The 16781-nt window shown below is 34.8% G+C and overlaps 2 protein-coding genes across 2 annotated transcripts in view; one reads left to right on the plus strand and one right to left on the minus strand.

The window, feature by feature from the left end:
• Nucleotides 1-813: 813 nt before the first annotated feature.
• Nucleotides 814-14037, minus strand: LOC149794250 (migration and invasion enhancer 1-like). The gene is made up of 4 exons (XM_089968378.1): nucleotides 13916-14037; nucleotides 7663-7760; nucleotides 5581-5661; nucleotides 814-2301 (listed from the first exon to the last, which is right to left on the minus strand). Exons 2-4 carry the CDS (start codon nucleotides 7721-7723, stop codon nucleotides 2219-2221), a joined length of 225 nt encoding a protein of 74 aa, XP_089824504.1. The 5' UTR covers nucleotides 7724-7760; nucleotides 13916-14037; the 3' UTR covers nucleotides 814-2218.
• LOC149794251 (uncharacterized) overlaps nucleotides 12748-16781 on the plus strand; it is a 90891-nt gene continuing 86857 nt past the window's right edge. Inside the window, exon 1 of the mRNA XM_089969095.1 lies at nucleotides 12748-12850. Coding sequence (XP_089825221.1) covers nucleotides 12748-12850 — 103 coding nt within the window. The remainder of the gene's footprint in view (nucleotides 12851-16781) is intronic.

A 16781-nucleotide genomic window follows, 5' to 3' on the forward strand; every position in this document is an offset into this window, starting at 1 on the left:
ATAATTATTTGATGTTAGCCCCGCATTTGTTTGGTCCTTGGAAGTTTGCATTTAGCGCCGACTTCAATAACACATGCACCCTTCATCAATGCGTGCCCACTACACCATTCAATAAAAACAAAGCACCTTTCATCAAATGAAGTCAGTACCAAACTTTAAAAAAATAAATGATTATGCTTATGATCACGGCATAAAAAGCAAATTACATTTCAAATATTTTGAAACCATAGATATTTAAACACAAAATGTTAAACTGTTTAAATTTATTAATTTCCTTATTACCAACTTGTTGTATTAACAACTTGTTGTATCTCATTTGAATGATATTACATTAAATTTCACAATATATAGAAGCCACATTAAATTTCAAGGAAAAGATGTAACAGCACAGTCATTAGAATTTCATGATCCATGCAGAGATGATGTTTTAATTAAACTTTTCTTAAATTTATCTTAAGAAAATACCGATTTTGTACTTCTGAAACAAAATAAATCAACTGCAAAATGAACATTATTTATTTATGACAGAATAGAACATAAAAGAGTCTACAAAATACAAGTCATAAACATCCTGATTTTTCCTGTGCTTTCAATTGGATTAATGATGCATCCAGCATGATCATTTGTTCTTATATCATTATCAATTACTTAAAAAGCAATTTAGGTGAATACAATCTATGCTTTCTTATAAGTACAGATTACTGGCATTTCTTGAGCATACAACAAGAATCCTACCACCCAAAACTCTCACAGCATTAGGCAGATCCTTTTACTGCAAAAGAAGAACACAAAAGAACCAAGAACACATTCACGTTATAGGGATCTATTTATTTTATTTGCTTTTTTTTCCAAAATAAAAAAGTACTTTTTGTAATAAATATACTACTCTGAAATAAAAAAAACATTTACATAGATATACTGTGGATCCAACTTACAATAAAACATGGTTTTAGAACCTTCCAAGACACAAAACTGTGACAATTTCGATCACAATTGTTTCAGTATAATATTTTATCATATTATAAAAAATCAGTGTTATGCTGAGACATTAAATCTGGCAAGATCACACAGAACCTGTGTCAGAGCAGTTTTCAATGTTATTTGAGATACAGAATCTCCAACCTGTGTTAATCTGTTGAATAACACAATATACCACTAGCTACAAAGAGCTGTGGCATATCAATTTATTCAACTTTATAAATATCATACCAAATGAACACCAAATGTGAAATCCTCCAAACGATTCCATAAGCAGTTCATAAAATTTTGATGAGTTCCACCATATATATATATATCTTCTTGAGCTATACAAAAAACCCAAACATCCAAAGTGTAAATAATTATTACAAAAAATATTGATATCGAATGTTACTGATATTGAATTATTTGCATGACATTGATGCTGTATTTGCCAAATTTCATCAAAACTCATCAATAATTTCAGAGTCACATCCAATGTAATATCAGACAGACAATTAAGCAGCATGTACTTTTGGATTGACTGTCATCATAAAGGAAATAACTCTTCATTCATAAACAGGTTAGAGATGAAACATGAGAAAAACCTCCAGAAACACAATTATTGATACTGTTACTATTTGTCCACACACAGACACCATACTTTGTAACAACAAAAATGTAAACAAAAATCTAAACAAACATGATTTTACAGTCAAACCCGTTTCTTACCATCAATCTTGAGATATGTACAACAAAATCTGGCCTCTATATTGGCCCTTTATATTATTTAAGTATACTACTTTCTGTATAAATGGGGCCTTTGTAGCTGATCTGTGTACACAGATGGCTGTAAGTTGGAGGAGGTAGATCAAAACATTCTGACTGCACGAAGGACAGGTTGCAAAAAAAACTAACCTGACTGAACCAGTGCTCTTATCATTTCAAACAATAAGTGCTGAACATATTAGAATGTAGGCTTTTCTGGAAAATATTAAGCAGGAAATTTTACACTGGAAAAAGTTCATCTAAATTTCTAAATGACTTACATCATTCCAAATCTGACAGCAAAACATTAGCTTATGACTAACTGATTTAACAATCCATTAAATTATATTTTTAAACATGTTCAAGTAGAAAACAGAAAAGAAAATCTCCAACTTTTTGTATAACCATTAAACTAATGACTAGCAAATGAATAAGCTATAAATTTGGTTCAGTCTGTGATTCTGGAGTTGCATCCCTTGGGTCATGGATGGTATTACAAGAGGTTACATCCAGGACTTTCTGAATCCACTATCTCCTCTGCTTTCCCTCCAGCAGCAACTTTCCTGACCTCTTCCACTACCTATAAGAAAATATTGGAAATGATAAGCATTCAAATAAGTATAAAGAAAGATGACTGACAAGAATAGTTGACAAACTTACGACATAATCATGTGACTGAAAGCTGGCACCATGTTTGCTTTGCTGCAACATTTGTACATTCTCAACATGTACCAAAAAAAAACACCGACAATATATTGTGCTGCAAGAAATATATTTGTGTTAATAATGTTTAAATTTTACATGTCAAAATATTTATTTATTATATATAGCAAGCAATCTAAATAGTAAAAGTAACCTCGGTGACAATAGCATTCACAATAACTCAAATATTTGTGGAAATGTTATATGTAGCAAGCAATACAAATAATCAAAGTAATCTTAGTGACAATGGTCTTATGTTACGTGTTTAGGATCTAATAAACAGTAACAAAAAAGTGAAAACAATAAGCTTGAAAAAATAATAAATATATTACTTCCCTGGAAAAATGAAGAAAAAAAATAATCCAAGAATAATCCACAAATTAAATTGTAGAAGTCCTAGTAATGAAAAGTTCTAATGAAGTTCAAGTCCCGATGAAAAATCCAAAACGGAAGGCGATGACATATGCTATATCCTTTGTAGTACAGACATGTTAACAGTTCTATGCTGATTCACAAACAATATTCTGGTATTAGAATTTCCAAATAAGATTTAGAGAAATGTCTTTGTTCAAGAATTCCACATGAGCACTCAAATATTTCCAGGAAAAAGAATTAATCTTTTAGAATCGAAATTAAAATATAACTCCAAACTGGTCATAAACAAACACTTTCCAGTGTAAAGCCCAACTGAGAAAAATCTCTATAAACAAAGGTTATACAGAACTTGAGACGCAAAACACATTCCCTGATGAGGGTCGCCTGACCACGAGAAGCTACTGGCAAGCTTTCTCACATACCTATACTGGCTGAATCCGAGACTCAAACCGTTGCAGACAGAGGTGTCATACATATGAAGGAGGAAATACTGGATACAATTTCTATTGTTATCAGTACTGGAGCTTGATGCATCCATAGTTTGCTTCTTACTGGGAAACAAAAATTTAATTTTTTTCCACTCTTTTTTCAAGATCACTAGCAAACATTTGGCAGGATTTCTGTAGATAGCAATTTAATATCTGGTGTTAAATGATCATCAAATTAGTCCTATGTCATTATGGCACATAAAATGTGTTTCTCTTTCTAGCTTTTTCTCTGAAGTGAAAATAGACACAAACTTCAGAAGTTTATATTGATTATTAATGCATTAATTAATTATCAACTGAAACAAAAGGATGTTTTGAAACCAACCCAAGGCAAAGAAAACTTCATTTTTTTCCTTCTCTTTCTCAAGTTAATGACAGACTTGATGACTATTTTGCCTGAATTTACCCTCATTACATGGATCCTGGGCTATCAATTTATTTTAATGTCCCAAAAATTCCTTCCTTCACCAATGTGTGAATTAAAAGTGTATCAAGAATTTCAGGCAGAGGTCTTGCAGGATTTTAAAACTAGGAGTCCAGGACTCCCATTTTGGTAAAACTAGGAGTCCAGGACTCCCATTTTGGTAAAACTAGGAGTCTCACCATCAAAAGATGCAGTTCCTTCTTTTCTACAGAATCAACACAGATGTGAGAGCATCTCTTTTTAGATGGAGAGGTTTTCATAATGTAATCACTCACTTTAATATAGCTTCATCACAACAGTCCATTGACAGGATTGCAAATTAATGGTTTATTTATTTGTTTACGTCCTTGTAGTAATTTTAGGCAATGGTTAAATAGTATCTGATTTGCTGTTTTTTCCCTGTATTTTCACAAATATGTGTCAGGTCGGAAAACATCTTAGACCTTAAAGCGCATCTTGTGAATTCCACAACATAGCATTGTCCCATACGTTTCTGACCTATATAATTTGCATTGTAAAGTTAAATCTTTAAAAAAAATAATACCTAGGCTTTGCTTTCAATGATCTGTATATTTTTCTGAAAATATCTGCCCAATGAATTACGATAACTGACAATCTAATAAACTGGTACATCCCAGACTTAGCGAAGTCGGACACTGTTTCCTGTTAGGCCTACTGGTTCACTTTCAAACCAATTTTATGATGAAATAGTGTACAAGAGGCAGTTTATATATATATATATATATATATATATATATATATATATATATATATATATATATATATCCAGATTCTGATCTTAAAACACATGTTTCTATGTTTTAAAATCAAAGGATATCATGCAGGAAATTGATAGTTGCTACCTTACTCGGAAAAGGGTTAATGGTCAATCAGCTATCAAAACACGCTTGTGAATGGGCAAGAGTTTGTTTGTCAACATAATTGATATTCAAACTAGGCCTAGCTACAGATGTACTGATGAATACATTTCGCTACAACACTAGAACTAACCGGGCTAAGGCGAGCTGCATTTAAAATATGGTATGGTCAGTCAATGTACCTCTTAAATTGCTCTTGTTCGTCCATCAGAGTGATACTGAATTTGGTCAATCCAAGTAAGGACTTATTCCAAACACTAAGCTAGGCATCATGCACTTTATTACACTTAGCTACTGACCCATCTTAACTATCAATTCTAGCAGCGATAGCTCTGTTCGCACTCTCGTTACAATCTTCGTAAGTTTGCCATTTAACCCCAAAATACGTATTCAAATTTATGAATGGCATTTTGTCTAAGTCTCAACATGTCTTGATTCTGAGGTCATGTGCACTGCTTATTCCACTACATTTGGAAATGAACACAATAACAAAAGCTGAAGTTGTTTATTTGATGTACTTTTATAAATGACCACATGTACATCTCTGGGTCATTCTGACTCTGAATTCAATCACTGTAAATATCAGTACATTTTCGCATCTGCCAGCCAGTCAAAGCCTTTGAACTTGCTGCCCAGCTATTGCATCATGTTCTTCTTAATGTACTCTTATAATGGCAACAAATATGTACATTAAGGGGACTTTCAGTCGCTTAATTCTGTCATTGTTGTAGGGTTTAATGCCATTTTTCAGCACACCATAGGCTATACACGGCAGCCAGTATCAATGGTGGAGAAAGAACCAGTGAAATCCCAGGAAATGTTTCATACACTATATCAAATTCATTTATTACCCAAACTTGTTACACACAATAAAATTATGCAACCATAGATATTAAGCCTATGCTTTTGGCAGTTTTGTGTGCACTATGCATGGTTAAATATAATATTTAAGTACACATCTGGAATGGTCATCACATTATATTAATACCTACCTTCTTGGAATCTGGAAATCCATGAAGCTTCAGCTTGGAAAAGATGAGATGACCATTGACAGAAATTTCAAAAGAGGCTGTAAGAAAGAAATTTGAAAAAAGGAATAAGTAACAGATTAAAAATATGTAGTAATGTTAAATACTGTGAAATACATGCAGAAGCTCTAGTTTAAAAAGTATCTGAACATGTGAAAAGTATTGCATTCTTTGTCTTCAGTGGTAAATTATGCAAGTATCCCACGTTGGTGGCTGACAAGGTATGTGAACATCCCACATTGGTGGCTGATAAGTTAGATGAACATCTCATTGGTGGCTGGTAAATTATATGAACATTTCATACTGGTGGCTGGTAAGCTATCTAACATTCCTTAAGTCATGTCATATGAGCATGCCACAAATACATGAGTATTATTTTCATTGCAAAACTGTTCCAACTATAAAACTCAAGTTTACTGCTGCTTTTTATCCCCATTATGCACCACACAAAACAAACATGAGGCATAAAATACATATCTTGCTGCATTTTATTTTGAATCCAATCTTTACATACATACATACTCATATATACATATATGTGTGTACACATATCTACCAGAACCAGATATTAATTTTACCAGCTTTCTAAAATGAAATTAAGTAGCATAGTGTCCTTGAGATGAAATTTTATCAATATAACACACTATAGCTATAAATCATGTGTTATGTAGTTTCAAAGTTTCTGTGATAAGAAATATGGTGAACCTGATTTCCAAATGTTGAAAGCCCAGATATAGATACTCTGACAATATAAAATGTTTGTTTCTATTACGATGTAGCAGGAAATGATAATATTGAAGCCATGTGTAAAACAAGAACAGTATGATTAACCAAGTTCAGCACAGGAGCTAGTAGAATGGTTGGTTGAAACATTTTTACCGAGTGGGCTATAACATGATTCCATAACTTGTATGATTTTTTTTCAAAATACAATACTAATAAAAACTATTTTAAAAAGGATTATATAGATCTTGACTTGCATTGATAATAAATATATACATTTACTGCCTTGATTATTTTGTCATGGCTGTAGAAACACGCTAGTAAAAACTACAATCTTCACCTTCCCCAGCCCAAAAGTTAAACCATTATACATGACCTTGAACTATAACTTTTTAATCCCAGGATATATTTTATATCATATGGTATTTTTTTGGTTAATTTGTGATGTCAGTATGCATGGCAATGGAAGAAATACCAGATAAAAATCAATTAAATGACTGACCATCAACTTGAAACAAGTGTCTCCCATACATGCCAACCCTGAGAGATATGCCTAATTTTTGGTAATATAAGTGGCACAGAAAGTGTAATCTAAGCATAAAAAGTGAAATTTATACATTACATGCCATAATTACAGTAGACTGTATGAAAAATGTACATTTATTTTTGCTGCTTACCTGCATCTGCAGGTCAAAGCTCTTGGCAAATGGTCAAGCTCCATGTGGATTACAACCAGAATATAAACACAATACACAAATTATTTATATTCAAACCTCAACTACTATACATGTCTTATTTTCATTGAATGATCCTGAAGCCATCCACAAAATTCTTTTCACTCAATCTAAGTGCTGTATTATGTAATCCACGTACAGGTGAACATACAGGTAATCACTCATAATTGGTTGACAAAAACGCATAATGATTGTGCCAAAAGCAGAATGGTTGGCATGTATGGGCACCCTGTGACCATGATCTCTATGACATTTTCAGTTTTTGGGAGGTTACTTTTGTCCCATTGTACTTGTGGGCCAAGTCTGATAATAATCAACTGATGCAAACAAATGATTTTACTCTTTAAAAAAACCCAGAACAAGAACAAAAAAAACTTCCAACCAAGAGTTAAAGCTGGATGGGTGGAAGGATATTGTAGATACGCTTTTCTTCATTTTTCGGTTTTAACAGCAGGCAATGGAAAAAGGGGAATTTTAAAGCTGAATGTTTGATACATGGTTCCTAGGTGATTCTGAAATTCGTCAACCCTGAATCAAATAGACGCTAGCCAGACTATATATGTACTACAAATAACTTGAACTTACTTCCCCGCCCCACCTCTCCTGTGACTTCTGCACTCGGCACAGCCGACACAATTTCTTGCATCAAGGCTTCATACCGAGGATAGTAACCTCATCTGCCACTGAAATAATATATTAGAACTTAAATACAACAAAATAAAATAACCATGATCATTTTTATCTGCTAATGAAATACTGAAACCCTGCTGGTGACCTTGTATGCGTTCAAATATTTTCATGTTACTTCCCACATTTTCCTATGATTCAGGATCTAAATGCAATAAATCCACTGAAATAAGACAGATTACCAGACATTTTTCACATTATGTCATGGTTCACAAAGGTTGCTACAATATACATGTAAATCAGAGACAGAAGTTTGTGTGAACCAAAAATGTATGGTTCCTAGACATGGTTTGGCAGTACATCCGTGTTTCTCTCCGTACCAGAAACTGAAGGGTATTCACATCAGCATTTCTCTCCATACCAGAAACTCAAGGGTATTCACATCAGCGTTTCTCTCCGTACCAGAAACTCAAGGGTATTCACATCAGCGTTTTTCTCCGTACCAGAAACTCAAGGGTACTGATTCCAGAGCTGAAATTTCCAAGAGTCAAACTCCGAATACAAGTCAAAATCTTACACCAAAGAGTCACAAGAACATCATGGAAAAAGAAAACTTTCAACATTCATTTACATTTATTGCCAATCACAGAAAACACCAAAGATTAGTCTTTGATACACAAACAATTACATAACACAATATATTAAGAGACAAAATGGAAATTTGAACAACACAGATCATGCTGAAATACAGGAATTATAAACCACAACAGAAAACATTTGACTTCATATAGTATAATTGTTAATCACTAATAACAAGGCAAAACACACAAATCACTCAATTTTCTTTCATGCATCCCTGAGTTTTCTAAAACATTATGAAGGAGTGTTTTCTTTCCATTTTTGTTTAGATCCATGTTCATTGTCACAGTCTGATTTAGTGTCAATGCTAAATTTTTGCTGAAAAATAACTCAAATTATTTCTTTTATACATAATACTTAGATTTGAGGTTGGAGTTTTATAACATGCAAAATAAACAACAGAACAGCGTACACAGTGAAACTCTAATCTTATAAATGAGCAAATAGGATATAAATCCTGCATAGAGCAGAATCGGGGCCCCTAATATAGACCAGAAAGGTTATCTCACATATAGACTAGAAGCAAAACCAATTAATAGATAATACATTGAAATATTAAGTACATGAAGTTTTTGGGCATAAAGTAAAGCATTATCAACTCAAACATGTCATACTCAACCTAATCACATTTCATTTCTTTTCCATCCTTCATTTTCAATTGAGTCATCACAAGTCAAAATATATAACTTTTGTACTATAAGATGAAATGTATATGGTACTGATGTAGAAGAAAAAAAATTTTAATGACTCACATGCCAAACTTGCTCCTGAATAAAATCTTAAACTTCCTCTTCAGCACACCACACACACCCTCCTTTTTGTAATTTCATCTTACTTTTAACCATATGAATTTCACTGGGTCATCAATTATTTTTAACTTGTGATGACAGTATGATTGGGATGACCCAATTAAACTTTTTATATTTTGTCAACCATATGACCCTTTTTTTAAAACACAAACTGAGTGTAATTCAGCATTACTACAGATTTGTCAAGGTAGAAAGGAGTGTGCATGATTTGAACTTTTAATGCAGCTTTAACAAATTTTCAGTCATATCGCTACAATGTCTGCAGTGTGGCAGTTTATAGTGATGTCTAGCACTGGGGCATCATGCCGCAGACATGTAGCATCATGTCCCACCCAGTCCCATTTTCCTGATACTAGGCCGACCAGTCCTAATACGAACCTCTTAATGCTGAGCACCAAGCGAGGCAACTATCAGTGCCATTTTTATAAGTCTTTGACTTGGCCAGGGACTAAACCCACAGCCTCCTGCATCAGAGGCAGATGCTCTAACCACTAGGCCACCAGAGCGGTTCCAAGGTAGAAAGGAAAAAAAACCTTTACAAAGATAAACGTGGGCATGATGTCAAATTTCTTCAGAAAAATAACTGAGGTCTGTTTTTGCTTACATTGTGATTGGGGGCCCCGAGTGGCCGAGTGGGCTAACGTGCTCTCCGATATGGATCACTGCCATATCACCTCTGTTTGCGTGGGTTCGAGTCTAGGATTTGGCCAATGTGGGTACACGAGAAAGCTTGCCAGTAGCTTCTCGTGGGTCAGTGGTTCTTTTCGGGGTTTTCCCGGGTTCTTCCTCCACCATTAATACTGGCCACCATGCATAGCCTATCGTGTGCTGAAAAATGGCGTTAAACCCCACAACAACAACAACATTGTGCTTGCTATATGTAATGCAGGAACACACAATCCAGCATCATATGGCATGGTTTGAATTCATATTTTCACATGTGAAATACAAGATATTTCAAATGTGAAACTCTTGCCATGATCAAAAAATAATTTAGCCCATCGTTTTCTACATTTTTCATTTAAGTATACATAACACTAATCAACTTTCCTTGTTATAGCACCCTTCATTATAACGATTCCAGATGTAACACGGTCACACCATGAACCATCACAAAAAATTTAGAAAAAAGACCCAACTATTTCTCTTTACCCTCATTTGGGCCTAACACACACACACCCACAACTGTAATTTGACCCTGTTTTTTCTTTACTCAATCTAACCCCCAAAGTTCTGATAAATATGGAAATTTTTACTCTCTTCTCAACACTCCTTCATCTCCTGGCACCTAGCAATCACGTTGATGGAAATAATATTTTATGTTAGTCCTACAACGTAAGACGTGTCACAAGATATTTTTGTTTTGGTGCTACCAAAACAAAAATAATATGTAATACATCTTACCTTGCAGGACTAGGTTTATGTATCTACAAAGAGAACAATGTGAAATAAATGCATATTATAATGTCTGTAACAGCAGAGGAATCAGTGTGATTTCTAACCTTATATTTACTATATTATTTTCAGACTTGTCTCTATCAAGTATGTGAACTGTAATGCTACTTTGAAATCTCTTGTATTTATATTTGTGTATTCACTGGAAATTCAAAAATACTCGAGTTGAGTTTTGTGAATATGGAGTTACGAATTGGACAAAATATGTTCCATTTTGATGATCCCTGCAAATAATATTAAGGGACTGGTAAAACAAATTGGCCTAATGGGTCGGTAGGTGTGGTATAGTACAATATCACATATAGTACATAATGAGTTAAAGGTATTATTAACTTTAAAATAGTCATCTCAATGTTAAGTAACATTTTTTTTAATTTTTTTTTTTGGGGGGATGTATTTATATGAGCTAAAATAGGCAATTTAATATTGTATTTTATGCACAATAGATAATGGCATTAGGATAGTACAAAGCTATTGCACTATAATTATCTTGTTGCACGATGATTAATCAAGATGTAACGAGCGTTACTTTTTTCGTATTAATTTGGGCATTGCATACAATGCATGTGGCAAACATCATGATGCATTCATTGTAATGGAGGCTGCCATATTGGTCATCTTCCAGTCAACCTGGTCCCATGACTGACAGGCATATTAAAAAATGATCAGGTAAAATATGTGAGTAGTTGCATAGTTTACAAGACGGTACTTCGTAGAGCTCCAGTGGATGTTATGATCATCACCACAATCTTAACTGTTAAATGAAGTACCACAATCTTAACTGTTAAATGAAGTATAGCACAGCATGCTTAATGAATATAACATGTATTCATGCATATTTCCATTTGCTTTTCTATACTGAATTATATGGTGTGTCAAACAGGCAACATATCAATAAAGAATTGGTACTTATTTGTACAGTTAGTTATGCACCAGTTAGTGGTGATTTAGTTAGTTCTGCCTTCAATCCATTAACAGGATACCAAGAGAGTGGTTAGAGATTGAGGCTCAAGATTCAATAATTAATAAAGTTTAGAAAACTAACTAATAAGTTCAGTCAAGTATAAAAAGACACATGTGCAGTGACAATGCATACTCTAACTATTCATTTTAGGGAACATCACATTTGGGACTAGCATTATGTCACTATTATTGTTATTATTGCCAAAATACATGGAGAACTCTACTATTGTCTTTATCATAACGTGCTACTTATGGCCAATACAGGTCTTCATAGCTTTTTTAAATAATTACTGTCAAGGTTGTTCAGGACTAGAATCCATTATATTTACAAATGATATCTACAGAAAAACAGCTCATACTGAATTTCTCCAAGTTTTATTATAAATCCACTTCTACTTGCCACTACATGGATTATTCATAAGTGTTGGTGTCATTTCATACTCACTACATGAAACTCCCATATTGCTGTACACTGCATCAAAGTTTGATGAAAAAAGGTACGGATTTGTATTTATTATAAGATATTCTTTCACACACTCATTGTTAATTTCTTCTGACCATTGCCACCCCATTTTTTATATTTGGACATTTCTGTTGAGGTGCAGTGTCAGACACTGCCTATCGAAAAGTTGGAACTTGAAGACACCATTTGGTGTTGGCATAAGGTAGCCACTTACTAGTTGGCCACGCAAATGTAACTGACCTTTCATCAAGATATACCTGAATGAAATCATTAGAAATATAATTCATTTCCTCAGAAATTTTGAGTATATCAATCGTTACATCTTTAATCTGCTGACAGACTAGCCAAAATTATAGCGTTGATTAAATCTGGTCTGGACCCTGCCATCTGCATTCAGAGTCAAACGACTTCACAAATCTCACAAGTTACAAGTCAATCACAACAGAGTTCAAATAGTCAAGTGATATACTGTTGTTGCTGTTGTAGGGTTTAATGCAATTTTTCAGCACACGATAGGCTATACATGGAGGCCAGTATTAATGGTGGAGGAAAAACCCCAGAAAGAACCACCAACCCACAAGAAGCTACTGGCAAGCTATCTCACATACCCACATTGGCTGAAGTCACGCGATATCAACAATAAACCATTTCGAAAGATGCTTTATGAAAACAAATTGAACATATAAATAAAAGTCATGCAATATTTATTGAAAAATGAAAGAACATAAACTTCTTAAAATATCTGCTCTGAAAACAACCAGAAATCTAAATGTTGCAGCAATGTGGAGGAAACCAGATTCACAAGTGGAGAGAACAGGTAAATATGTGGTCACCTGATAATAACAAAATACACTGCTGACACGTGCTTTGTACTTGATGAATCTAGTTTTCTCCACCTTGCTGAATACAGTCAGGTTTCTGGTTGTTGTTTTCAGAATATATTGAGAATTAAGTTTGCCTTACATTTATGTACAAACATATTGTGACTTTTATTTAATATTTTCGAATTCTATGTACAACAACTCTGGAAATGGTTTATTCTTGATATCATGTGACTTTTTGACCTCTGTTGTCACTGACATGCAGGTTGCGATATGTGTGTAGTCATGTGACTTTGAATGCAAATGACGAGTTCCAGGTCAAATTTCATCAATGCTGTAGTTTCGGCTGATCTGTCTGTGCATTAATGGCATAACAAAGGTTACACTTGCAATGTCTGAGGAAATAAATCACATTCCTATAGAGTTCATTCAGGTATATCTTCATGAAAGGTCGTTAAAGTTTGCTAGTAAGCGGCTACCCAATACTAAATGATGTCGGCAAATCCAACTTTTCGATAGGCAGTGGACTCTGACCATACACAAACATAAATGTCCAAATATCAAAAATGGAGTGGCAAGGGTCAAAGGAAAGTCGGACTAACACAATCACTGTTAAACAGAGCATGATACTTAGCTGAAAGAGATGGCACATACCATAATTTGTAGCCATTTCTTCACAGAGCACTATACCCCACGCCCCACCCATCTGTCTTGAATTGTGCATTACCAATACTGTAGTCCTTGAATATACACTTTATCAGGTCGAAATTCGAGTTGAGAAAATGTGGGCGTGATACATTAGAGAAACCTTCGTCCTTAGTTAAGGGTAAATCCTTCATCTTAGGCTAACACGTTGTTCTCCGCCTTATTTTTGTTCTCACATGACTCAGCTTGCGCCATTAATCATTTGAAAATAATTAAAAAAGGCGAACATGTTTGTCTACCTTCATCTATACACATAATTTTCCCAACGTTAACAATTCATAAAAATATATTCAAACAGGCGAGGAATATATGGAAGCACAAATTATGTTACTGGTGTTAATCATAATAATACGCACCAATATTCCACATGTACCTTCACCGCCGCCATGTTGCATAAATTACAGCGCAAACATGACAAACCAACTCTTTATGTATAAAGCAGAGGACACCCCTAAGAAAGAAATAAAAACAACCACCCGAAAAAGAGGCTGGTGTAAACAATGTAAAAACCAGTACATGATCAATAGTGTATATTAACTGCAGCCTTTTTTTATGGTAGAAATTATAACAGTCAGTTGTTTAACAGGATCGTTTAAATAAAGTACTAAACTTAACTGCAAAAGAAGTAAAAGCTCATGTATCAAGACGGGGAAACAGTGTTATTAGTGTTAGTAGAAATTTGAAATCCCGGCCATTTTTTGACAGAGATTGTTAAGTGTGACAAAAATATTGACTCTAGATTTTGTTAAACACAACAGTTGAATAATTTGAAGGATGCATGTTTCTTCGTAATGCTTATCAAGTGACGTGCGAAGCAAAATACCGCCCCCCCCCCCCCGAAAAAAAACCCACACTAAACAAAAATAATCTAAAAATGTGCGAAAAGATATATTCAAACATGCATTGTGTGAAAATGATATAAGGCACGTTTGGTCGTTACTCAAGCGCCCTGTGCCAAATGTACATACTAGCCACCCACCTTTTCAGCCAGGTATTCATGTTATTCTGTTCTTTTCAATCCAACATACGAAGTTAAATATATCCAATATATCAGAGGAAGAGGTGAGAATCGCACTATCAAACCTGGAAAAACGAAAAAAATATGTAAAATAGATACTTAATCGATTGATTTGTTTTTAAACTAGCCATATTATTACTCCAATACTTACAAAATTATTTCGTAAATTATTTTATATTGGTTACTTGCCAATAAAACTGCTCAACATCAATAGTAACTCAAAGTTTCAAAGCAGGTACCACAAGGAACTCATCCAAGCAGACTGCATTAACACATAGGCTAATTTTTTATTCATAGACGTATGCCCTCTTTTTGTCCCTCCCTACTGAAGTAACAGCTAAGTGACCCTCCTTCCTACTAACCTTAGGCACTCATAACCTTAATCCGACTGTGAATCCTAATATAGAGAAATACATTAGTAGTATATGGGGATCTTATAGGGTCAATGGGACTTATCATTACAAATACCCTTGGGAACATATAGGGTCTATGTAAATTTAACATGGAGAAAAATCGTGGGAACATATAGGGTCTATGGGAATTAACATGGCCAAAAACCTATGGGACTGTATAGGGTCTATGTATAGTTTACATGGTCAAAAACCCTTGGGACTGTATAGGGTCTATGTAAAATTGAAACAGGGAGGGTCTCTATTTTTTTTTTAAAAAAATAAAAAAAATAAAATAAAAAAAGGGGTAGGCAATTCAAAGACTATCTCTTTTCGAGAAATATGGCTGGCCCTGAAAAGGGCCTTTGGTTTATGTTAATATGCCCTTAACATAAAGGGCATTTGCGACATCTTCTTGTCCTCAAACTTCGTCTTACAGCAGGGCCATACATCAGAGTCCTCTTGAGGCAACCTTGTCTCTCTATATAGACTCTTCTTATCCACAGGCTGCTGCTGGTCCTGTGGACAACGGTCCACTTGGATCGGACATACATGAGCATGTCCGTCCTGAACATCATTGTTGACACAAGGGTTGAAGATTCAACGTCGGTCCACATGTTGAGGCTCCTACAATAGGTGAATCAATGCACTGAACTGCGCTTATTTATAGGGACAGGTAGGATTGAAACGGATTGAGTTCATTCACCAATCCGAACACGCGTTACAGAATTCAGTCAGCCCGCATCCAATCCGAAGAGAGCAGTCTGTGACGTCACGTAGTCAATATAGATCTGCTAGCGCTTGTGTGCAGTCAATCTATGCGACAGTGATTCAACATGACGGAAACTCAGAAAACGATCCAATGGGGTGCACCAGCAGCGGAGACCGCCCAAGGGAACCCGGACTTACTTTCAGAAGAGGTGAATTGGGATTTTGTCGATTTTCTCTCCTCGCAAGAATTTGTTCCGGAACCTTCGTTACCTTCTTCATTACCGCAAGTGGAGAATTTTAGACAGAGACAGAAAGAAGAATTGGAGAAATTTATGCAACGACAAAAGGAAGCGGAACAGACTTTTCTCTTACAGCAACAGCAACAAGAAGAAGAGGTAAGAAAAAAACAACAGCAAGAAGAAGTAGCAGCAAAGAAACAAGAGGGTGAAAATCAAACGGTCACGGTACTGTTGGATATTTTAGCGGAGTTAAGAAGTCTGAAACAAATGTATCAGACTTCTTTATCACGACCGAAGAGAATACGACCTTCCCGAGCTAAACACGTCAACCCTGTGACTAAGCCTACCGTACCACCCTTAGTGATTTCAACCCAATCATTATCATCATCATCAACATTACGCAGTCCAGAAGTAGGCCTTGGCCGTGGCAAAGGCATAAGGCAGTTAAAGTTGATTGCTTAAACTCACCCCTACATCGTAAAAAAAGGCCCTTTTCAGGGCCACCCACATATCTCGAAAAGAAATACAATTTCAATTTGCCAATAACTCAAAAAAAAATAACCCACCCATTTTACCCTTATAGTACGTGTCTGTGTATGAGTGCGTGAGTGTAGCTTCTTATTTTAAAATCATAACTCAAAGACTCTTACCTTATATCATTCATTTATTCTTTTCTCCATTTTTTACAATCCAATTCACAATTCACATCACAACACTTTAATAAAAAGTTCATTTGATTTCTTCTTTTCTCCTTGTTTAGTCTCTCTGTTTTTTGAATTTCTTCACTGTCACACTCTTTTCCTCTTCTTCCTCCTCGCTTTCTTCCCTTCTTCTTTTTTTCTCCTGTTTCTTTTTCTTCACCTGT

Source organism: Sinohyriopsis cumingii, chromosome 8, assembly GCF_028554795.1.
Source record: "Sinohyriopsis cumingii isolate HCF-2022 chromosome 8, ASM2855479v2, whole genome shotgun sequence".
NCBI classification, from domain to species: Eukaryota; Metazoa; Mollusca; class Bivalvia; order Unionida; family Unionidae; genus Sinohyriopsis; species Sinohyriopsis cumingii.

What these genes read in the sequence shown, in the direction of transcription:
- LOC149794250 (XM_089968378.1), bottom strand. Translation starts at nt 7,723, where the DNA reads ATGCAAGAAATTGTGTCGGCTGTGCCGAGTGCAGAAGTCACAGGAGAG. An exon ending in AGGAGAGGTGGGGCGGGGAA is followed by an intron (nt 5,662 to 7,662) that starts GTAAGTTCAAGT and finishes TCTTTCTTACAG; the next exon opens with CCTCTTTTGAAATTTCTGTC. An exon ending in TCCAGATTCCAAGAAGGTAG is followed by an intron (nt 2,302 to 5,580) that starts GTATTAATATAA and finishes TCTTATAGGTAG; the next exon opens with TGGAAGAGGTCAGGAAAGTT.